The sequence below is a fragment of the Rana temporaria genome, chromosome 4 (assembly GCF_905171775.1).
Source record: "Rana temporaria chromosome 4, aRanTem1.1, whole genome shotgun sequence".
NCBI classification, from domain to species: Eukaryota; Metazoa; Chordata; class Amphibia; order Anura; family Ranidae; genus Rana; species Rana temporaria.
This window is the reverse complement of record NC_053492.1, coordinates 403,058,185-403,084,367: the sequence shown is the minus strand read 5'-3', so window position 1 is coordinate 403,084,367 and position 26,183 is coordinate 403,058,185. Positions and strand designations below refer to the sequence as shown.

The window sequence follows — 26,183 nt, the reverse complement described above, 5'->3', positions numbered from 1 at the left end:
GGGCTTGGGAGCGAGCACACATGAGTGCCCCCGTAAGTAAGCTGCTTGCTATGGTGGCACTCAGCAGGGGCCAAGAGCATCGGCAGGGGACCCGAGAAGCGGAGGATCTGTGCAAAACCATTGCACAGAGCCATAAGTATACCATGTTTTTTATTTTCTTTAGTATCACTTTAAACAAAAACAAAAACAAAAAAGTCAACAGTTCAGCAGAAACACACATTGGGGGATGATATTATTAAAGGCAAACAGTTTCTTTACATTGTAAAGGGAATTTTTCCTTAGCTCAGTGTATGTGGGGAAAATTCACTTTGCAAAGAATACCCAATCACATGAAAAGAAAATAAAAAAAAAACGTTTTACTTGTATATGATTAGATTATTGAAGTTAAAAGAGCTTCATCGCATTAACTGAGCTATAAAGAGAAACATTTCTTGCCTAGTGAAAATTCCCTTGCAATGTGAACAGCCTATTTGCCTTTAATAAATCAATCACAATTTGTCTAAACATAAATCAATTTTTTATTTTAAGTAATCTTTTTGATAAGTTAATAACTTGAGTTATTAGACTTAAAGCGTAACTCCACTTTTGTTGAGAAAAAAACATTCCGCTCTGGTTGATCTGATGTACAATACTCATTCTGTGTACAGAATGCCTCCAGGTAGCCATATTGCATTTCACAGAATATTGGAGCATGCCCACACGAGTGCCCCGAGGGAGAGTGGCTCTCCAACGGGGCACTCGAGAAGAGGAGTAGCCAGGAGCGCTGCTGTGGGACCCCAGAAGAGGAAGATTGGTTCCACTCTGTGCAAAACCAACTGCACAGAGGAGGTAAGTAAGACATGTTTTTTTTTTTTTTTTTTAAAACAAACTTTTAGATCTCCTTTAAAGTTGCAAGCTTTCAGGATAAGTTAGAGCCTTTGTCTGGCTTTATACATGAATAATGGGAAATATGTAAAGTCCCAAAGAAAGAGTCTAAAGCCCCATATACACGATCGGGAATTTCCGATGGAAAAAGTCAGACAGACGCGTGTATGCCCCATCGGAAATTCCGATGCATTCCATCAGAGTTTAAATATAGAACATGTTCTATTTTACTCCGATGGACTTCCGTCGGAATTCCGATGTGCTTTTGGCCGGGCAAAAGCCTGATCGTGTGTACGCGGCATAAGTAAACCCGAAAGCTTACATCTTTAAATACCTAGGATAATGGAAATCACTAAAACACGGTACAGACTTCTTTTAGTCCCAAAAATACTTAGCCAGTGTAATATATTTAATATTAGTGTAGTAATTTATGTCATTAGAGTTCATATCTTATGACATATGGAAGCATTATTAGAGAACACTCCTGTCATAAACACTATTAAGCCAATTATAAAATTATAATGAAATGATGATGATTAAAATAATCGCTGTATTCTAACCAAGCATAAATTTGCATTTCCATGTAAATGATTGGGGTATTTCTATTGAACGCTATTGGGTTTCTAGCCTTTTTTTTCACTAGTGTGTTGCTAAATAATAGCAGACAAATAAGAGCACATAGCAGCCATTACAAATAAATACTTTCTTTAATAAGGTGCTAAGCTCTACGGGGCAGCCGAGTACAGTGAGACAAACAAGAAACACAACAAAACCCAATGACTGTATAGTGAGTAGCGGGGCCCCTAATAAGATGTATCAGGTGACACTTTTTGCTTTGTAGTATAGGTGAACAGCCTGCTGTACCCCTTGTGATTCACAGATCGCTCTCCACTGATGTCATTCTCTCTCTCTCTTTTTTTTTTTTTCCTTGTTTTGCCGCTGAGTGCTGCACTCTTGCTCTAATCTTTCCTTTAATGGAGATTCCAAACTCCTTAGGTATGGCAATGAGATTTGAACAATCTTGAACAGGATTTTTATCACACTGTTCAGCTTCAGTGCGGAGTATCAAGGCAAGCATGGCAAACAAATTGCAGTGGCTACAACTAAGCAAGAAAGCGCCCTTTAATCTCTCTGTTGTATTTCTGTGAGGTGTGTCGCCTGCGTTTCTTTACCATGCGCACCGTATACCTATAGAGAAAAGTATCAAATCACAATGGAATGCTCTTATTTTCTAACATGTCACAACTCTAAAATCGATTGTTAAATGATTAAAACCCCACTCATGGGTGTTTGTGAAAATCTTTACTATGTCTGCTTTGTTGATCTCCATTTCGGTATGTGTTCAGTGGGCTTTATTAGTAGCCTGTACACTGTATGTCTGAAAACAGAACACACATACATGCTGCTAGTGGTACTTTTCTGATAAAATGAACGTGTATTATATCACAGATGTGAAAAAGTCTCTTCCTGACTGTGTGTACCTTGCAGGTTTTATTTGTTTCATTCACACACAATTGATTTCCTGAGCAAGAAGAGGAAAGTAGCAAAAACATTTTTTTTTTTTGGTCTCCGTTCAGATGCAGAAGTGTAAACTTGGCCTGACTATTTGCTTACTTTATATATGGGATTATGATTTTTAATGTTATATTATAGTACACTGTGAATGAGAGCTTAGTGAGGTCCTGGCAGTGCATTTTGGGCATGCATTTCATAGATTGAAGCCCTTTGCAAGAGAGAAATTACTCCTACTTTTTTCCACTTGTCTTATAATTGATCTTTTGCAGAATACTGTCATTTATTATTCAGTTGCTTCATAAACATTTGTAATGTGTACTGTGTGATACATAAAAATGATTTTAAAGTAAAATAAGATGCAGCTAGTAAAGACAACACCTAGAATTGACAGCATGCGTGTCTAAACACCTTGTGGGAGCAGCTTTAGGGCTATATTATGCAGAACTAGAATAGTTGCATATGAGGGTTTATTTACTAAAGGCAAATCCACTTTGCACTGCAAGTGCACTTGGAAGTGCAGTTGTTGTAGATCTGAGGGGGACATGCAAGGAAAATAAAAAAAAGCATTTTTGCTTGTACATGATTGGATGATAAAATCAGCAGAGCTTCCCCTCATTTCAGGTCTTCCCCTCAGATTTACAGCGACTGCACTTCCAAGTGCACTTGTAGTGCAGAGTGGATTTGCCTTTAGTAAATCAACCCCAAAGTTACATAGGGGGTTATTTACCAAAGGCAAATTTACTTTGCACTACAAGTGCAAAGTGCACTTGAAATTGCACTGAAAGTGCACTTGGAAGTGCAGTCGCTGTAGATCCGAGGGGGACATGCAAGGAAAATAAAAAACAGCATTTTATCTTGCACATGATTGGATGATAAAATCAGCAGAGCTTCCCCTCATTTCAGATCTACTCCTCAGATTTACAGTGACTGCACTTCCAAGTGCCCTTTCAATGCAATTTCAAGTGCACTTTGTACTTGTAGTTTGCACTTGTAGTGACAAGTAGATTTGCCTTTCGTAAATGACTCCCATAGTTAATATGGTTGAAAAAAAACACAAGTCCATCTAGTTCAACCAACAGAATACAATGGTTGGGTGCTCGTGTCCAGCCCCCCCACCACCCATGCTTTACTATTGCACAGTAAGTATGAAGAACGGCCTCATTGACTAATTGGTAGGTGCAGGAGGCAGGAGGGGGCTGTCCCAAGTTCTTGAACTTGTTAGGGGGTTGACATTTTCATAATGGGGCATCCCAAATTTCTGTCCTCCTGTAGCAATTTGCAAAGTATTACTTATGTACAGTATATGCTTTGACCCCGGTGCTGTTCATTTACCAGTTTTAATGTAACTACAGATCCACTTTAAAAAGCCTAAAATCGAAATGATTCTTGAGGCAGGGCTGTATTGCCACTAACATGAATGTAGGGAACACACACAGCAGTTTTTTGGGATATAATTAAAATTTTTAACAATATTTGGCAATATTTATTGTATTGAGCCTCATACACATTTGCTCTTTCCTTCTGGTCAAAATTGTACTTGTTTTCAGTACATCTTCATTTTTTTGCTGCTTGCCCTAAAAGACTTACCAGAGCAAAATTAAATGCTCAGTTCTAAAAAAAAAAAAAAAACACTACAAGTCCATGAAAAATTATTGAAGATTGTCCATGCTATGCAATCACTTATTTTTTTTATTTTCAATTCAATTAACTGAAATTTGCCAATTTTTTTTATTTTTTATGTGTGTGGACACTTTTAGGACTACTACAACAAACGACATTGTTCATCATGTGTTCCTGCAACACGATAGTGTAAATGTCCATTTAGTCAGGGATGACAATCACTTTACTGTACTTCTGCTTCTTCATGAGGATCTCTGTATGGTTTTCATTTAGACAACGGAGGTCAAAAAGTGTTCAGCTTTCTTATTAGAAAATCTAGTAAACTGTGCAAACATGGTGGGTTGATTTACTAAAGCGGTAGAGCATGTATACTTTGCAAAGTCATTCTTCACTTAGCATAGCGAATGAGGCAAAGCTAAGTGTAAATTTATTTAGCAAAGAATAGTCTTTTTAGTAGATCAGACTCATGTTGTAGATGTACCCTGTATTCAAGGTTTATTTGAAAAATAAAGATTCTTTTTTTTTTTTTTTACAATTTATGAAAAAATATATAAACGGTTTCCTTTTTAAAATAACATTGACTAAAAAGCCCCGGTAGTTTTCCTTTAAGAAAGAACAAAGGTGCATATTTTCCTTTTGACATCTGTTAATGGTAATACATGGATTTTCAGTTCTAATGACGAAGCCACTGCTTTCTGCCTTTCCAGTGTCTGCAGATAGGAGGCTGCAGAGCATTCATCTTCTCCTGATCCTCTTACAAAAAGGTTATGTGAAATACTAAATCTGCTTTAATCCCCAGAATACCAGAGAAGACAGCAGTGTATTACTGTATTCATTTGTTGCTCCTCTCTTATTTGCTGGCACACAGGATGTCATGATACATTTGATCACTTTCACTTCTAGTAAATATTAAAGCAGCGCTGGGCAACCTGTTGATTTTTGGGGTCCTCAAATGTAGGCGGCAGTTGCAAAAGAACACATTGGATCATGTTCATTTATCTTTATTTTTTATAAAAAGGTTAGATTGGATGGGTTGCATTTTCACTGTAAAGCAAAACTACTTGTCAGTAATTCTTTTATACCAATATTTGACAAACCAATATATAAAATGAATAAAACTTGTTTTAGAACACTATAGCATTACTTGTATTAGACTCATTCAGCAGTACAATATTTTTTTTTTGCTATCTTATATATTTTATATTACATATAATTTATTATGTATTATTAAGTATTATTTTTACCAACTGGAACTGCTTATTTTTTCCTGAAATTACCGTTTTGTTTTTTGCTTCTATTACCGTATTTGTCGGTGTATAAGGCGACCGGGCGTATAAGACAACCCCCTAATTTTACAGTTTTTTAAGATTTTTTGCCTGTACTCCCTGTAAAAGATGACCCCCCTTTCCGAGGCTTCCGACGCTTCATATTTCTTCCTTCTGGAGCCATATTCTTCTTCATTCTTGCTGGAGCCATATTCTTCTTCCTTCTTGCTGGAGCTGGAGCCATATTCTTCTTCATTCTTGCTGGAGCTGGAGCCAATCACGGCGAGCGATGTATTTTATTAATGAATACAAAGCCTGCTTGGATTGGCAGAGGCTGTAACATCATCATCCCACGCCTCTCTGACTCTCAAAGCCATTCCGAGCAGGATACTGTATGTAGCCTGCTTGGATTGGCAGAGGTTGTTACTCCAATCCGAGCAGGCTCTGTATTAATTTGAATACATCGCTCACTGGGATTGGCTAATCGGTATATACTGTATGTAGCCAAAGCTACAGTGGGGATCGAAAGTTTGGGCACCCCAAGAAAAAATTTGTATTAATGTGCATAACGAAGCCAAGGAAAGATGGAAAAATCTCCAAAAGGCATCAAATTACAGATTGGACATTCTTATAATATGTAAAAAAAAAATAGATTTTATTTCCATCATTTACACTTTCAAAATTACAGAAAACAAAAAAATGGCGTCTGCAAAAGTTTGGGCACCCTGCAGAATTTATAGCATGCACGGCCCCTTTGCAAAGCTGAGACCTGCCAGTGTCATGGATTGTTCTCAATCATCGTCTGGGAAGACCAGGTGATGTCAATCTCAAAGGTTTTAAATGCCCAGACTCATCTGACCTTGCCCCAACAATCATCACCATGGGTTCTTCTAAGCAGTTGTCTAGAAAACTGAAACTGAAAATAGTTTACGCTCACAAAGCTGGAGAAGGCTATAAGAAGATAGCAAAGCGTTTTCAGATGTCAATATCCTCTGTTCGGAATGTAATTAAGAAATGGCAGTCATCAGGAACAGTGTAAGTTAAAGCAAGATCTGGAAGACCAAGAAAAATATCAGACAGAACAGCTCGCAGGATTGTGAGAAAAGCAATTCAAAACCCACGTTTGACTGCACGATCCCTCCAGAAAGAACTGGCAGACACTGGAGTTGTGGTACACTATTCCGCTATAAAGAGATACTTGTACAAATATGGTCTTCATGGAAGAGTCATCAGAAGAAAACCTCTTCTACTTCCTCACCACAAAAATCACCGTTTGAACTTTGCAAATGAACATATAGACAAGCCTGATGCATTTTGGAAACAAGTTCTGTGGACCGATGAGGTTAAAATAGAACTTTTTGGCCGGAATGAGCAAAGGTACGTTTGGAGAAGAAAGGGCACAGAATTTAATGAAAAGAACCTCTGTCCAACTGTTAAGCATGGGGGTGGATCAATCATGCTTTGGGGTTGTATTGCAGCCAGTGGCACAGGGAACATTTCACGAGTAGAGCTCTCAGCCGGAAAAATAACTCAGGCTGGTTCAACGACACCCTCACCCTACTGAAACAGGATCGCAGAAGAGCGGAAGGAGCCTGGAGGAGGAACCCATCAAAAGAAAACCTCACAAAGTACAAAACCCTCACCAAAAATTACCACAAAGCGATCTTTAAAGTTAAAAAAGACCATTTCGCAAACATCATCTCCAAAGCCTTAAACCGTCCACGGGAACTTTTTAAGCTAGTCGCTAAGGCCATGAACCCCTCCTGCTTGGAGCCCCCTGCAAGTGAGACACAGGAATTCTGTAATGAACTATCTGACTTTTTTATCGACAAAATCGAAAAGATTCGGGCATCAGTTCAACAGAAAAAAAACACCAACCCCACCCAGATACAGCAAGAAGAAGCAATCAACACTAATAGTGTACGATCGACGAATTTCGAGCTGGTCCCAATCACCATCGACACCACAAAAAACATCATCAGAAGCCTCCGAGACAACACATCACCTAATGACATCATTCCTACAAAACTTTTGAAAGAATGCACGGACATCTTGGCACCCATCATAACGCACATCATAAACCAATCTTTCAGGGAAGGGATTGTTCCGAACAACCTCAAGCAAGGCATAATAAAACCCCTCTTAAAGAAACCCAACCTCGATCCGAAAGACCCAAACCAGCGCAGACCGATAACAAGCCTCAACACGATCTCCAAGATCATGGAGAAAGCAGTAGTACAACAGCTTCAGCCCCACCTGGACGAGCACAAACTCCTAGATCCTCTACAATCAGGTTTTCGCCCAGGCCACGGCACAGAAACGGCTCTTCTTAAAATATGGGATGACGCCCTCGAAGCAGCAGATGACGGAGAATCCTGTCTCCTAGTGCTGCTGGACCTTAGTGCAGCCCTCGACACGGTAGACCACAACATACTGATCGCACGACTCAAAGAAGTAGCAGGAGTCTCCGACGCGGCCCTACCGTGGTTCGCATCTTTCCTTTGAAAATCGCACTCAGACCGTGAAACTTGGAGGGTTTACATCAGAAACATGGACCACTACATGCGGAGTCCCGCAAGGATCGCCCCTCTCACCTGTACTCTTCAACATCTACATCCGCCCGCTCCTCAAAATCATCAGTAAACAGGACCTGTGCTACCACTCCTATGCGGACGACACGCAGCTTTACCTTCGAATCACCAACAAAAAAGACCAATTTCATGAACTTGGAAAGTGCCTTACGCTGATTGACAATTGGATGACCGAAAGCTCCCTCAAACTTAACGGATCCAAAACAGAACTACTCACCCTTCACGCAAATAGGAATCCATTTCTAGGACCACAGGGCCCACCATCCTCGGACAAACCATTGCACCAAGCAACAAAGCCAAAAGTCTCTGAGTCACCTTTGACTCTGACATGACGTTGGATGCACAAATAGGATCAGTTGTCAGCGGTTCTCATCATCTGCTCCGAATGCTACGTAGACTCATCCCCTTCATCCCAGAAGAGGACACGGCAGTAGTGGTGGGAACGATCATCAACTCACGACTCGACTACGCAAATTCCCTCTATTTAGGACTACCAAAATACCAGATTTCACATCTACAAGTTGTCCAGAACACGGCAGCAAGACTGGTAACAGGTAAAAAGCCGTGGGAATCAGTCTCCCCGGCCTTGAGATCCCTCCACTGGCTGCCCGTACAGGATCGGGTGACATTCAAGACACTCTGCCTCACCCACAAATGTATACAGGGGAACGCTCCCCAATACTTAAGCGAGAAAATAAAACCCTACGTCACCAAGCGCGTTCTCCGGTCAACCGACCAAAACCTTCTCCAAATTCCTAAATCCCGCTACAAATCGAAGGGAGAACGTAGATTTTCGGTCCAAGGACCACGGCTCTGGAATGCCCTACCTTCTACAATCCGCTTGGAGGAAAACCATCAGGCCTTTAGGAAAAAACTAAAGACCCACCTCTTCTGAAGGACCGGCACGACTCTGGACAGGAAGCGCCTTGAGGCGATTTAGTTCGCATTTGTTGCGCTATACAAGTTACTCACTCACTCACTCAGAAGGAAAAATGGATTCAATGAAATTTCAGCAAATTTTGGATGGTAACTTGATGCCATCTGTGAAAAAGCTGAAGTTAAAGAGAGGATGGCTTCTACAAATGGATAATGATCCTAAACCTCAAAATCCACAAGGGATTACATCAAGAGGCGTAAACTGAAGGTTTTGCCATGGCCTTCACAATCTCCTGACCTCAACATAATTGAAAATCTATGGATAGACCTTAAAAGAGCAGTGCGTGACAGACAGCTCAGAAATCTCAAAGAACTGGAAGACATTTGTAAGGAAGAATGGGCAAAGATACCTCAAACAAGAATTGAAAGACTGTTGGCTGGCTACAAAAAGCGTTTACAAGCTGTGATACTTGCCAAAGGGGGCAGTACAAGATATTACCTCTGCAGGGTGCCCAAACTTTTGCAGACACCATTTTTTTGTTTTCTGTAATTTTGAAAGTGTAAATGATGGAAATAAAATCTAACTTTTCTTTTCCAATAATTTTTATTGAAAATTATTCATATCAAGTTTACCAAGCAAAATATTGTTTACAAGAGATAATCGTTTCCATGTACAAAATGTCACAAGTTACAAGAGGTAAGAGGAATACAGCATATCTTAACAAAGGTGCCTTTTGTAACTCTCATCTTCTTAAATTCCAACTTAACGATCTACATAAGAAACCTATTGCGAGTAAATAATAATAAAAAAATAAATAAAGACTCTACAGGCTTCATTGGAGAAGAAGAGGAGGGATCCATACCATAGTACCATGTGGCCTAAGTTCCCATCCTGGCCTCTCAATCAAAAAATAGGAGAAGAAATGAAGAACCTGTGAGAGGAATGAAAAAAGGAGAAGAGAAGAAGGGGAGAAAAAAGTAAAGAGAGGAGATGTGCACCCTTGTTCTCCGCTAAACCGTACTAATATATCATAATCCCTCAGAAAGGTATTTTATCCATGGTTCCCAGACTCTATCAAAGAAGGACTGTTTATCTAGTCATATTGCAGAGAAGCGTTCATTAATCATGATCCAGGACAACTTAGCTTTTACCAAGTCGAAGGGGATCATGGGCACCATCCAGGATCTAGCTATCGCCACCCTGGATGCAGTGAAGATAAATGAAATAAGTTTCCTCATGTGTCCCGGCACCCTCTCCACTGGACTCCCTAGTAGCGCCTGCTGTGGTGACTTGGTCAAATTCACTTTTGCGAATCCAAAATCGCCTGACTTTGGGACATACCCACCATATATGATTTACCGTGCCCTCCATGCCACATCCCCTGAAACATAGAGAGGACGTGCCTGGAACATATGTCGCCACCCTCGCTGGTACCATGTACCATCGCAACAAAACTTTATAATTTGCCTCAATCAATGAGGTGTTCATAAATGATTTAGAGGCGGGTTGTGCCATTTTAACCCATTTATCCAGTCCAGTGTTGCTTCTATATCTTGTTCCTATTTGTTCATATAAAACAATTTTTCGGACTTCGAGGACAAGATGCTGTATATTTTTGAGATGTGGCCGGTATGCTTATCGAAGGACCCGCACAGTGATTCCATAGGAGTGGAATTCGTTAAATAAAATCTAACTTTTTTTGACATATTATAAGAATGTCTAATCTGTAACTTGATGCCTTTTGGAGATTTTTCCATCTTTCCTTGGCTTTGTTATGCACATTATTACAAATTTTTACCTGGGGTGCCCAAACTTTCGATCCCCACTGTACATACAGTATTACCGCACATCCAGCAGGCATCCGAGCAGCTGACCCGGCGTGTAAGACGACCCCTGCTTTTTGGCCAGTTTTTTTTAAGTGTAAAAAGTAGTCTTATACGCCAGCAAATACAGTAGGTTCTTTAATATAAGAGCTAAAGTGTAACTATGGGCAAAATGAAAAATCGCATACATTACGCAGGCTGTCATTTACATAAACGCAGCAGTTTTTGTTTCTCTGACTTCCCCCATAACAAAAATGTTTAACCTGTTGATCCTGCCATTAGATCTGTTATCTCTAGACCTTTTTTTTTAAAAAAAAGGCTTTTACTGTAACTGATAGAAAGGTGTTCTCTCGAGAGGGATTCTAATTATTTTTTTTAAGAATTTTGTTAAACCCCTGACAAGCAACTAAAAACAGTCCTCAACTACATATATGTAGCATTGCAGGTAGGTTTGTGATTCAGGCACCGGAGTCGGACACCACAGCTAGATCTTCACAAAAAAAAAAAACAAATGGCAACCACCCCAACTTATATTATTGGTTCCCGTTGTTTCCTTTATATGTGGTGCGTCACCTGATCCCCTGTGACAACGTCTTTGTGAGATGAACCGATCGTCGGGAAGTTGACGCGCTGAAGTCTTCGCCCATAGGACGGGTGTCTGCTTGCCGGCCGGCTGTTTGTTTTTATACGTGATTTTATTCAGATGCTTTTGTTGGTATATCTGATTCTTTTTACATTAAACTCTGTGCATACAATATTATGCTATACGAGTATTTCTTCCCTCGGTACTGTACGAGATACCTGCTGTGAGTAAGGTGATCGCTTCCACTCATTCGGATTACTTCCATCCACCCTCCAGCTGTCAAAATTGAGGAGATCGATTTTGGATCCGTTCGGATTTCCCGCGTCCATCTTCCTAACGACCTATTCCAGTCCAGAGTGTGTTTGACTTCCAGGCTTATTTAGCCTGTGTTCTGGTAAGCAGGCTTGTACTTCTGGTGAAGGGACACGTGTGATATTGGTGCCAGCATAGGCTTTTCTTCACGTTTCTGTTTTTGTGGAATCGCTTTTGTTTGAAGCATATCAGGACTTTCTTTTTCCTTTTTGCTGCCATTTAGTTGTTGGCAATTGGACTTTTATACTATCTAATATAAAATCATATGGGTACATTTATGCACTTAGTTTGGTATTTATATTGTTGATATTTAAGATAATTTCCACAGTTTTTATTTTCATGTTGGTTTACAGCGCAGTTTCTGTATTTTCTTTTGCTTAATCATTTTATGTTGTCGCACAATTTTTTACTGCTGCTTTATATTCATAATATTGCATTAACTGCTAGGTTAGATGCATTTTCAGTATTTCACTTATTTGTATTGTGTTTAGTCACCATTAGGGAGCTTGGTATCTTCTCTTCTTTTCTGTGTCACCCCAACTTGTAACCTATGTGAATTGGTGTGGGGTCGCACTGGATATCTTCAGCTGCCATTGTTCTTTTGCTGACTGCTAGAGCCTCCCTTTACCTCTTAGGGAGGGGTGGACTCCCTCCAGGCATACTTGCCCTTAATCTATCCGTTCTTATATATGTGCTCCAACTTGTAAGACTCGAAATTATAGAGTTAGAACTGCAGTACACTGGGGTGCCGTCACATGGCAGCTTCCACATTTATTTGCAAATGTGTGCAAACTAAACCCCTTTTGTTGAACATGAACTGTTAGGGTCAATTCATTTTGCTGCAAGCTGGCTGGTAAATAAGCTGGGAATTTTTGTTTGTTTTTTGACATCTAGATCTTCAACCTCCTGTGCAGCACATCTTGGCCAAGAATTTTGGTCAAATCATACCCTTGGCCTGCTAATTGGACAACGAAGCAACACACTGATTAGGTCCTCTTTCTGATCTCTCCTCCTATCAGAATGTTCACAGTGCTGCTTAACCTAGAAATGTAATAATAAAAAAATAAAAATATTGGAAATGAAAACAAATTCAGGTGTTTATGTAGTATTACGGATATTTATATAGAATTAACAGTTTATGCAGTGCTTTACATAACATACTGAGGTACTCTGATTAAAGTGACACTAAACAAAATGCTCATTCTCCAAAACTAATCTATACACATTCACTGGCCTTGTTATCTATTTCAACTACTTGTTCATTTTATTTTTTTGCCTTCTTTTAACCACTTGCCTACTGGGCGCTTTTACTCCCTTCCCCACCCAGGCTAATTTTCAGCTTTCAGCAGTGTAACACTTTGAATAACTATTGTGCGGTCATGCAACACTGTACCCATATTACATTTTTATAATTCTTTTCACATAAATAGAGCTTTCTTTTGGTGGTATTTAATCACCACTGTTTTTTTTTTTGCTAAATAATCGAAAGACTGAAATTTTTTAACATTTTCATAGTTTGTTATAAAATTTTGCAAACAATACATTTTTCTCCTTCACTGATGTGAGCAGATGAGGCTGCACTGATTGGCACTGATAGGCTGCACTGATGAGATCGGCACTGATAGGTGGCATTGATAGATGGCGCTGATATGGGGCACTGATGAGGAAGCACTGATTGGCAGCACTGTTGGGATTGCACTGATAATCAGTGCCCTGATTATTAGTGTACATGTCCCTTTTACACAAGCTGGTTATCGTCTCTCTTCTCCTCACACTGTCAACGTGAGGAAAGGAATGCCTATAACTGACTTCTGTTCACATTGTGCTCAACTGTGATTGGACACAGCTGATCACGTGATAAAGAGCCGCTGATTGGCTCTTTACCTCTATCTGCGATCAGCAGTGTGCAGATGACACAGCAATCACAGAGTGTGCCCACACTCCACAGCAGGTGCGATCACAAGAGGACGTCATGGACGGCCTTCAAAAACTGGCTAGTCGCACTGTATCGGTCATTCGACAATAGCGTGGTCGGCAAGTGGTTAACATTCTTTGTGATCTCCTGAACCAAAGAGCAAAGGAAGGTACTTTTCTGAGTTAAGACTACATTCTTGAATGAAATTTTCAAGCAAACTCTATGTAGTTGATTGCAGGTCAAACTGAGGACCCAAGTGATACAAGTCAATTATATTTAAAAAATACATTCCTTTTTTTTATAAGTACATCACCTGATTCATTGGTTACCTATTTGGCAATAAGTTTGTTTTTTGATTTTTTTTCTTTTTAGCTCGGGGTTTCCCTTGGGTGCTGAAGAACAAGCGTCCAGAAAAGCTTCGAGACAATCTCATGGAGCTGGAGGTATGTTTTTTGAGAAAGTTACAAGAATGGCAGCAAACAATCCTCCTTTCAATCACCTTTCAGCAGCTTTAATTTTCATAAAGGATCAGGCATCACAGTGATGATAACAGTGCTTTTGTCTAGAGAACTGTTCTGAAACAGTTGCATCTTTGTTTATGTGGCATGCTAATCTCTCTCTGCTTGAAAACCTGAAGCACTTAAAGCAGTGCGAACAATGTACACAGCCGACTCTCTAGAGCTCACTGTTTTCTCTTGTCCTGCAGGAGCTGATGCAGAGCAGTGAGTGTGTGCTCAGTAAATGGAAGAACAAATATGTCTGTCAGGTAAAATGTTTTGACATGCCCTTCCTCTGCTGAGTCTGTGGAGCTGAACGCTTTTTCACTGTGTGATGGTACTGTTTTTTTTTTAGGGAAACCAGCTTCGAAAAAAAATTGTTTTGTTGCAATTTTGCTTCCTTGTTAGTTTTACGTGGCTGCTTATTGACAGCCTTAAAGTAGATGCAAACCCTAACTGAATGATGTTATGTTTTGTAAAGTTCTGGGTATTATAAACAGTTGTCTTTTTTTTTTTTTTTTTGCTTTTTACTTTTTTTTTTATCTTTTTCTGCACATCAGTGCTGCTGATCTCTTGCAGTCACTTACTATATACAGTACATGCATGCACTCCAGTAATGACTGTATGGTATTTCTCAGTGTGGGTTTCCTGATAGTGACACTAAAGGACCATGCCTTCGTAATAGACAAAATTTGAAAATAGCCTTTAATAATTACCACCAAACGAAAGCCACTTGTAGCCCCAAGAAAAGATAACAACATAACAGGGACAGTTGTTATCCCTCAACAGGTCTATATGCATGAACTACATCAGGGGTCTCCAAACTTTCTAAACAAAGGGCCAGTTTACTGTTCTTCAAACTTTAGGGGGCCAGACTGTGGTCATTGACACTAGAAAATTACCCGGTGTGGGAGGAAGTAAACCATGCCCCATAATTGTTATTAGGGGGAATAATTGTGGCCCATTATTGGTATCAATAGTGCACCATCATTGGTGTCAAAGAGAGGCATAGTGCCCTATCAATGGGGTCAATGGGAGGAATAGTGCATCATTATTGGTGTCAGTAGAAGAAAGTATGCCCCACTGTTGCTGACAGTGGGTATACATAAAAGCAAGCAAAGGGCCACATCTGTCCCCCAGGCTGCAGTTTGGAGACCAGTGAACTACAGTGTTGGTTGCACGTCACTTCCTTGGATTAACATCCTGATAGTGAAAATGGTGGGCCATGCCAGCTCAGTGCTGCGGGAACTAACCCTTTAAATTTTGGGATATAAAACATTGGTCCTAATAAGCTATGTCATGGCATTGCACCATTGCAGGAGATGTTTGTGTTATTTCTCTAAGATTACAGTCATTGAGGTATACTGATTTTTTTATAACTCCAACAATAACCTACAAATGATTGTAGCAAATATGTTTTAGCAGTGCTAGTAAACTGCAGCACTGAATTAATTTTTACACAGAAACCAATCAATACACACTTATTGGGATTTTGGCGTGTAACAGAATACATTTTTGCCTAAATTTTACAAAGAAATTAGATGTTTTAAAAATGTTATTGGATATGTTTTTTAGCAGAAAGTAAAACATATTGAGGCTTTTTATTCAAAATGTTTGGTCTTTTTTTGTGTATATAATAAAAAAATAAAGAAAAAGTGGTGATCAAATACCACCCAAAAAAATCTCTATTTTTGCGCAAAAAAATATATATAAATCTAATTTGGGTACAGCGCATGACTGCACAATTGCCAACTAAAGTAGCACAGTGCTAAATAGTATAAAATTGCCTGGTCATGAAGGGGATAAAACCTTCTGGTGGTCAAGTGGAGGCAACCTTATACTTAAATATTTCTATACATATCTGTCCATAAAACTAAAAGTCTAGTTACATTGCTCTGTAGAAATAGTTTTTTTAACCACTTCAGCCCCAGACCATATTGCTGGTCAATGACCGGGCCACTTTTTGCGATTCGGCACTGCGTCGTTTTAACTGTCAATTGCGCGGTCCTGCGAAGTGGCTCCCAAACAAAATTGGCGTCCTTTTTTTTTACCACAAATAGAGCTTTCTTTTGGGGGTATTTGATCACCTCTGCAGTTTTTAGTTTTTGCGCTATAAACAAAAATAGAGCAACAATTTTGAAAAAAATGAATATTTTTTACTTTTTGCTATAATAAATATCCCCCAAAAATATATAAAAAAAAATGTTTTCCTCAGTTTAGGCCGATACGTATTCTTCTACATATTTTTCGTAAAAAAAAATCGCAATAAGCGTTTATTGATTGGTTTGAGCAAAAGTTATAGCGTTTACAATATAGGGGATAGTTTTATGGCATTTTTATTAATATTTTTTTTTACTAGTAATAGCGGCGATCATCGATTTTTATCGGTACTGCGACATTATAGCGGAGACTTCGGACATTTTTATAGCGATCAGTGCTATAAAAATGCATTGAGTACTATAAAAATGCCACTGGCAGGGAAGGGGTTAACACTAGGGGGCGAGGAAGGGGTTAATCATGTTCCCTGGGTGTGTTCTAACTGAAGGGGGGGTGGGACTGACATGGGGAAAGGACAAATCGCTGTTCATACATTGTATGAACAGACGATAGGTAATTTCCCCCCCCCTGACAGGACCGGGAGCTGTGTGTTTACATACACCGCTCCCGGTTCTCCCTCTGTAACACGAGCGATCGCGGGTGCCCGGCGGTGATCCCACCCGCCGTGCACGCAATTCGGGATCAGGGGCGAGCGCGAAGTGGCCCCTAGTGGCCGCTTCGCGAGGTGACGTAGATCTACGTGACCTCGCGCAGGGGAGCCGACCTGACGCTGTATAACTGCGGCGGCTGGTCGGCAAGTAGTTAATACATTTTTGTACTATTATCATAATGGTACTCGCTAGACTAGAACATCATTAAAGCTGAACTTTATTGGGGTGTAAGCTAGGTACCAAAAACCCACTGGGGAATAAAACCTCATTAACCCCCCTGGCGGTGTTCCCGAGTCTGACTCGGGGTGAGATTTTTTGGCTACGATCGGTAACCCCGAGTCAGACTCGGGCTCGCCTCACTGCAGCCACAGACAAAGTTACTTACCTTGTCCCTGGATCCAGCGATGGCACCGCGCTGTGTGAGCGAGCGGGACCTCGCTTGATTCACACAGTGCCTCTGTGTGCCGACGATCTCCGTTCCCTGCGACGTTACGACGCACAGGAGCGGAGAACGGCGCCAAATTCAAAAAGGTAAACAAACACAATACATACAGTATACTGTAATCTTATAGATTACAGTGCTGTATGTAAAAAATACACACCCCCCTTGTCCCTACTGGTCTGCCCAGTGTCCTACATGTACTTTTTTATAATAAAAACTCTTCTTTCTGCCTGCAAACTGTAGATTGTCCATAGCAACCAAAAGTGTCCCTTTATGTCAAAAATGGTTTTAGAGCAGCTAGAAAACATCACTTGCAGAATTGTGCGATAGCGATTTGTGGGGAAATTCGTCATAAAAAAATAAAAGTAATGACAGCGACAATTCTGCAACTGAGCAAATTTCTGTGATTTTGAGTTGATTACATTATTGAATCATTTTTGTTATAATTATATTATTATTTGTTTTAATTATTTATAATTATTTATTATTTTATAATTTTGTTTTTAAAAAAAAATCATACCCGGGATGCCTACTAGACTCTTGTTTGGTCAGATTTAAGTGAGTTATTCCTAAGAATTACAGGCCTACAATATAAAACGCCAAATTTCCTTGCAAATAATGGTACCGCTTTCAGCACCTTTTTTCTGAAATAATCGTACCGCCAGGGAGGTTAAAGGTTCTTTATTAGTACCTAGCTAATGCCCCAATAAAGTTTTTCCCCACACTTCAGCTTTAAGGATTACGCCGCGTACACACAATCGGAGATTCCGACAAGAAAAGTCCGATGTGAGCTTTTGGTCGGAAATTCTGACCGTGTGTATGCTCCATCAGACTTTTGCTGTTGGAATTTCTGCCAACAAAATATTGAGAGCAGGTTCTCTATTTTTCTGACAGAATGAGGTTCCTATCGGAAATCCGCTTGTCTATATGCAATTCCGACGCGCAATGCATTCTCAGAATCAAGCAGAAGGGCTAAACTGCCTATTGAACTTCATTGATCTCAGCCCATCTTACGTGTTGTACGTTACCGCGTTCTTGACGGTCGGAATTTGTCAAGATTTGTGTGACCGTGTGTATGCAACACAAGTTTGAGCCAACATTCCGTCAGAAAAAATCCACGGTTTTCTTGCCGGAATTTCTGATCGTGTGTACGCGGCATTATAGTGTAAATAATTGGTCCCCAGAAAGATCCAGTAATAAAAATATAATAGCGCAATAGCATTCTGGGATACCTCATAGATCACTCTGGCCCCTTGTCACTCTGCCTACATCTACTGGTGTTTACTTATTCTTAATACTTGAAAAAAATGGTAGAGAAACAGACAACATATTTGCTTAGGGATTGTGTCAATGTTTGCGTATTTGGGTACACTCTTTGTTGAAGCCAGTAGGAAGCAGACTGGAATTCTCCTGTTGCTCTAATTGGCTTCTTACTGAATGTCATCTATTGTATTAATATTGTTAATTGGTGTACCGTGCAGTCAGTCCATTGACATCCAGGCTCCAATACTTACATTTGGTATTATCACTGTTCTTCTTCTCCACAGATCAGATATATCACATTACAGCATAAAGTAAAATACATTTAATTCATAATCAAAATGCTTATGCAATCATAAGATGTCTAACAACATAGTTAAATGCTGATTTTGCTGATCTCATTTTCTATGCTTTGATTTTTAAACGCCATGTAATTCTTCGTAAAAATAAATAGTCAATTTTGGTTGGAATATCGCAATACTGATGTACATTATTCTTGAGATCTGATGGTTTCGGGATCAGCATTGGGGGTTATTTACTAAAGGCAAATCCACTTTGCACTACAAGTGCAAACTACAAGTGCAAAGTGCACTTGAAATTGCCCTGAAAGTGCACTTGGAAGTACAGTCGCTGTAGATCTGAGGGGGACGTGCAAGGAAAATAAAAAACAGCATTTTAACTTGCACATGATTGGATAATAAAATCAGCAGAGCTTCCCCTCATTTCAGCTCTACCCCTCAGATTTACAGGGACTGCACTTCTAAATGCACTTTCAGTGCAATTTCAAGTGCACTTTGCAGTAGTGCAAAGGGGATTTTCCTTTCGTAAATAACCCCCCATTGTCTGCCTCTGTGCTGACTTCCCCTGCCTTCTTCGCAAATGTAGCCCAAGGGTGCTAATTTGACGGTCTAGTGCGTTTTCAATACTTCCATGGTGACCCTAATAAACATAGTTAAAAAAAGGTTTTGCAGGTGGTATCTAAACCAGAACTGGCAACAGATCTACACTCCAACATTTTTCAGATTTATTTAAAGCTGAAGTCAAAGCTGGAGAAAAAGTTATGCCGTGGACTACACGATCGGTCGATCCGATGAGAACGGTCTGATGGACCGTTTTCATCAGACCAAACCGATCGCGTGTAGGCCCCATCGGTTATAAAATTTGAAACTTGTTTTAAAATTAACCGATGGATACCTAACCGATAGAAAAAAAACGATCGTTTGTAGGCACGTCCATCGGTTAAAAATCCATGCATGCTCAGACTAAATTAGGGGACGGGATCGCTCGTTCTGGTAAAACTAGCGTTTGTTATGGAGTAAGCACATTCATCACGCTGTAACAGACAGAAAAGCACTAATCGTCTTTTACTAACACAAAATCAGCTAAAGCAGCCAAAGGGTGGCGCCATTGGATTTGAACTTCCCCTTTATAGTGCCGTCATATGTGGTTTACGTGACCGTGTTCTGACACGATCGTTTTTTTAACCAATGGTGTGTAGGCATGACTAACCATCAGTCAGCTTCATCGGATGGAAAAATCCATCAGACCGTTCTCATCGGATTTACCAATCGTGTGTACAGGGCATTACACTTGCAGTGGATCCACCTCCACACTGTAAGGTTAACTGCTCGTTTTGGCTAGAGGATGGTAGGTGAGGTGAAATTATTACCGTATTCCTCATTCCTCCAGCAGCAGGCACTCTCTTTTGCTCCTGGGATTTGGCCAAGGCCCTGGCCTACTCACGTAGAATGTAGGACCCCTGGTCCTGCACTATACACGATAACATGCTATGTGCAGTCAGCTTACAACAGGACTTTGAAGCCGAGTGCATTTATGTCAAATCAACCAGTATTTTTCTGTACTTGCAGACTCTCTAAAGGGATACATCATGAGGAAATGTGCATGTATTGCAGAGATTTATTGTATATCTATTTTTTTTGCTTTGCCCCAATATTCGCTAATGTAAAAGAATTGCGTTGTGATTTTAGAAGAGTATCAGTGTTTACCTGCTGTTTAGACAAGGTCTTTTTTTTAACAGATGCACTTTATTTTGTATAAAGTAAAAAGGAAAAAAACTAACAAACCAAATCATGATTAGTAAAAATAGGTTACATGGCAAGATAATAGGACACAGATATAACAATAAAAGGGGGGGGGGTGAGGGGGCGCTTACTATAAAAATATTTTAAACTATATGAAATAGCGTGCATAAAACACCAAATAATTCAAGGGTGATAATTGCAAAACATATACATAAATGACTCTTCAAAGAGGTGAAAATAATAAAATAACGCTGTGAAAAATGAATTCAAAAGTGCAACAATCCAGTGCAGAAATGACCTGTGTAAAAAAAATATATTATAAAATCTGTGTATGCAAAATACATACACTAGAAAAAAACCTGTATAAAATTGTGCAATAAACAGTCTTTAGTGCAGAAAAAACTGTTCCAAAACAACATGCAAAGTAATGCAAGTCCTTATGCTGGAAAATCTCTAAGCCACACTCCACAGCAATGTGCAAATAAATCCAAACAGAGCAGAAGTATGCAAAATACATACATTAGAAAAAAAACTATATACAAATGTGCAATAAACAGTCTTTAGTGCAGAAAAACTATTCCAAAAAAACATGCAAAATAATGCAAGTCCTTGTGCTGAAAAATCTTTAAGCCACACTCCACATCAATGTGCAAATAAATCCAAAAAGTGCAGATGCAAAAAAATTGTCTCTTAATTGCAGTGATATCCAATAAAGTGCAGGCGCTTTCATCCAGTGCTATGTGCCAAACGTTTCCCCCAGTCTCTCACCTTAAGAGGCTAAATAATAAGCCTTTCTGTTGTATTCCTCATAAAAAACGATTCTTTGAAAAAGTGACATGGACAGTCACGATACGTGTGAGGACAGAGAGCCGTGGTGACATCTCTTCCGGGTGCGGCCGAACCCGGAAGTCTTCCTGCACACAGTACTGTCAGTATATGCTGAATTACCTCTGCTTAAATGTGAGTGTTTGACTATTAATAAAAGTTTGTTGTTGTGTTAAATACTACACTATGGTGTACCCTCTCTTTCCTGTATGTGTCTGTCTGAGCATTTAACCAGGTGGTGTGACCATGAAGAGAAATTGAGCAGGGTACGTTTTTTATGCGTTATACAACAGAAATGCTTATTATTTAGCCTCTTACAGTAAGGTGAGAGGCTGGGGGAAATGTTTGGCACGTAGCACTGGATAAAAGGACCTGCACTTTATTGGATATCACTGCAATTAACCACTCAGGGTACCGCTGCGCAACGATTTACGTTGGCAGAATGGCACGTAAAATGTGACAAAAGTGTCCGATGTGTCTGCCATAATGTCGCAGTCATGAAAAAAATCACTGATCGCCGCCATTAGTAGTAAAAAAAAATTATTAATAAAAATGCCATAAAACTATCCCCTATTTTGTAAACGCTATAAATTTTTGCGCAAACCAATTGATAAACACTTATTGCGATTTTTTTTTACCAAAAATAGGTAGAAGAATACGTATCGGCCTAAACTGAGGAAAAAAAATGTTTTTTTATATCTTTTTTGGGGATATTTATTATAGCAAAAAGTAAAAAATATTGAATTTTATTCAAAATTGTCGCTCTATTTTTGTTTATAACGCAAAAAATAAAAACAGCAGAGGTGATCAAATACCACCAAAAGAAAGCTCTATTTGTGGCAAAAAAAAGGACGCCAATTTTGTGAGGGAGCCATGCTGCACGCCCGCACAATTGTCAGTTAAAGCAACGCAGTGCCGAATCGCAAAAAGGGGCAAGGTCCTTAACCTGCATATTGGTCCGGGTCTTAACCGGTTAAGAGACAATTGTTTTGCATCTGCACTTTTTGGATTTATTTGCACATTGCTGTGGAGTGTGGCTTAGAGATTTTCCAGCACAAGGACTTGCATTATTTTGCATGTTTTTTTGGAATATTTTTTTCTGCACTTAAGACTTTTTATTGCATACTTTAATATAGTTTTTTTTTAATGTATGTATTTTGCATACTTCTGCACTGTTTGGATTGATTTGCACATTGCTGTGGATTGTGGCTTAGAGATTTTCCAGTTTTTTTCTATTGTATGTATTTTGCATACACGGATTTTATATTATATTTTTTTACACAGGTCATTTCTGCGCTGGATTGTTGCGCTTTTTGATTAATTTTTCACAGCGTTATTTCTATTATTTTCACCTCTATGAAGAGTCATTTATGGATATGTTTTGCAATTATCACCCTTGAATTATTTGGTGTTTTATGCACGCTATTTCATATAGTTTTAAATATTTTTATAGTAAGCGCCCCCTCACCCCCCCCCCTTTTATTGTTATACCTTTCAGAGTGTGAACACTTTTTAGGTGGCTGCTACTTTTTTAGTTTTTAGTATATTTTTATCCCTTGTTGGTTTGCACATTAGTTCCCCCATTTTTCTAATAGAACACAGGTACTGTGTCCACTACATATAAAAGCATAGATCAGTCCGTGGAATCTGCAGGCAACTCTGAGAAGTAGTCCAGAATGTAAGGCAGTTCAGCTTCCACATTACATAGCCAGCACCCCAGATATATCACCAATTATTAGTCACTACAAAAGGGTAATAAAAAGGTAGTAGGGTGGAGCTGCGGAGTGAGCAAAGGGGGAAAGAGGTACCCCATAGCATTCACAGAGACAGTCCTCTAGTCTCCACCCATGGACCCCATATAGGTTAATTTATATAACGGAAACACCTGGTTGACCAATGTCCTCCGTTGCTGGACTGTGGGCACCACGGTTGTTTTCCCATTTCATTAGGATGAGCTTCTGTGCATAGAATGTTGCATAAAACAGGAAGAACCGTGAGACATTGGGCTCATTCAAAAATGTAGTGACCTGTTGCCAGACTATAATTGTTGTATGCATTGGCGTCGTTATGTTGGGGTTGCACCTGGGTCCTCGAAAAAAACACATTACTCAGTTCAGCATAAGAGTCCAGAAGTGTGGCTTCAGAGTTGACCACTGGGTTGCCTCGCAATTGGGCGAACCACTACCGGACAGTGACCAGGACCACTGCCAGGCAGTGACCAGGACCACTGCCCAATAGTAGTGTCTAAAATTGGGGTGGGCAAGGCATTCTATTGACATTGGGAGTTGCAAAGTAGTTTTTGCTAAGCGGAAAATCTTCCCGGCCCAGATAAACGGGGCAAGAAATTGATCAATTTGCTTAAAAAAGACCTTGTATTGCGAAATACATAGAGAATTTTTTGCAAAAAGGTAATCTTTATCAAATTGACCCGACCTACCAGAGTCAGGGGCAGAGTCTTCCATATCCCACATTTATTAGCCAGTCGAGACATAACCGGTTGAAGGTTGTTGCTCAGGAACCGATTGAGATCACGTGTTATTTGAATCCCCAGGTATTTAAATTGGGTGAATAATAGAAGTGGCAGGTTGTTGACCGGAGGTGGGGTACCGGCAACAACGGAAACGGGACCGATTTATCCCAGTTTACACATATGCCAAAGAATCTGTCAATGAGAGACAGAGCCACCTCCAGCAAAAGTCCAGAGTCACTCAGAAACAACAGGGTGCCGTTGGCATATAGAGAAACCTTCTCAGTAATAGAACACACTAATATGCCTTTCGCACTCTCTGAGCTTCGCAAAGTAAACGCCATTGGTTCTATAGCTAGGGCAAATAGCCCAGGAGAAAGGGGGCTAGAAAGAATGGGGACGGTAAGCCATTGGTATTCACCCTGGCCATTGCGTGATATAGAAGTTTAACCCAATTTGGAAATTTAGGCTCAAAACCAAATTTATGCAGGACCAGCCAGGTAAGAGGCAAAACCAGCAGTATCTATAACTGTGAACAGATGGCGCAGGTTAATATCCGTCCCTTTGCCTGGATTAACCCTGATTGATTCCCATGAATTAATTTAAGAATAACTGAGTTCAAGCGATTTGCCAGAACCTTAGTCAGTACCTTAGCATTTACATTTAGTAGGGATATCGGGCGATAAGAGGAGCAGAGCGATGGGTCCTTACCCGATTTGGGGATCAGTACTATTACTGCTTTTGACATGGAGGGCAGTAGTCAGTTTTTAGCGAGTGCTACTTTTAAGAGTTTCTTACAAATGCGGAAAGAGAAGATTAGTGCAGGTTTTATATTTAAAATTCAACCGCTAAGCCGTCTACCTCCGGGGTTTTCCCTGCTGGCAGAGAAGTAAACACTCGTTTTACCTCGTCTTGTGTTATGGGGCATCTAAGACTTGGAAAAATACTTGGAGTAATTTATGAAAAAATGGAAAACATAAAGCCCACATTCACAATGTTAATATATAACCACTTATATCATTCTAGAGCCATTTGTGTACATTAAACTCTTTGGTATCATTTAATAACAATGTAAAGTAGTAACTCTAGACTGCCAAGATTGTAGTTTCTCTAGGCTGCGGAGAACTTGTAATAGTGTTTTTATAGTGCTCCATCTTCATTCATCTTAAACTTGTTTGTTATTACTGTTCATGAGTTCCCTTGTTGGTGAAATTAAATGGAGAAATAGCAATCATGCAAGATTCTTAAATCTAGAACTTATTTTTATATGCAACTGTTTTTTGTTTTTGTTCTCACTTAGCATTTTGCAGATTATGTATTATCTCACTCGGACAAAGGTTTAAATGCCTCCTTAAATAAATGATCTAAGTAGAACGATATCTTATTTGAGATCAGGATTACTCGTGTTTGTGTGTTTGTTTTAGTGTGTATACGTATAATCATTAAGGAACAATTCATTCTGAAAGATTTCAGTTATGTGTTGTTTGTATTTTCCTATTTACTACAAAATGTTTGGTGATGTAGGATTTATTTTAGAGATGGAACTTTTGTTTGTTGAGGCAATGTTTGTATTGCACTTGATCACAAGACAAAACATTTCATAGCAATGTTGGCAGGCAAATGATAGGCCGTTAGCTGCTTGATGGGGTCTTAGGTGACAACGGTGATTGCTTCACACCTAATGGTTACATTTTTCTAGTTTATTCCAAGACTGCAGTTAACAGCATATGTGCTTTAATCTGTCCATTAGGACTCAGATTCCTGCATAGCCAACTTAGGTCATGACCTAGAGTGACAGGACTGCCAAAGGTGGCACACAGTAACCCACACATCATGTTGCTGACTGTCAGTTATGCATTCCAATGTACAATGATCAGCCATAACTTTATGACCACCCACCTGACATTGAGTAGGTCCCTGTTTTGCCACCAAAACAGCTCTGGCCTGTCAAGGCATGGACTCCACTAGACCTCTAAAGGTTTTGTTGTAGTATCTTGGCACCAAGTCATCAGTAGCAGATCATCAACCTTAAAGCGGATCTTCACCCAAAAGGGGAATTTCCACTTATTTTTTTTCACAAGAAGGAATTTCCACTTATTTACATCCCCCTCTGCCACGTTTTGGTTTTGACAGGACAGGTACCAGCTTCCACCTATTGTCAGATGCGCTGCGGTAATCTGAGCTGGAAGTTCAGACCCCCCCTTTTAGTCCTTTGGGACACATCACAGGTCCCAAAGGACTACGGGACCGTTCACAGCGTGGCTCATGCATGAGCAGTAGAAAACCGGCGGTGAAGCCACAAGGCTTCGCTGTTGGTTTCCCTTACTTGAGATGCTGGCACTTGCACACAATGGCGATTAAAGAATTGGCTCGGTGGAGGACAGCGCTGGCTCTTTCGACAGGTAAGTGTCCTTATATTAAGTCAGCAGCTACAGTATTTGTAGCTGCTGACTTTCAATTTTTATAGGGGAGCCTGGAGCTCCTCTTATTACCCTGCCTGTGAAGTGGCACACATCTATACGATGTGTTCAACCTACTACAGCAAAACTGACATGAGCAAAACAAAATGCAGTTTAA

General features: G+C 39.9%; 1 protein-coding gene across 1 annotated transcript in view; it reads left to right on the top strand.

Moving 5' to 3' along the window:
* The window catches only part of LOC120937755 (WD repeat containing planar cell polarity effector), a 480,161-nt gene that overhangs the window by 41,970 nt on the left and 412,008 nt on the right, over positions 1-26,183 (top strand). Inside the window, exons 5-6 of the mRNA XM_040351220.1 lie at positions 13,738-13,808; positions 14,072-14,131. Coding sequence (XP_040207154.1) covers positions 13,738-13,808; positions 14,072-14,131 — 131 coding nt within the window. The remainder of the gene's footprint in view (positions 1-13,737; positions 13,809-14,071; positions 14,132-26,183) is intronic.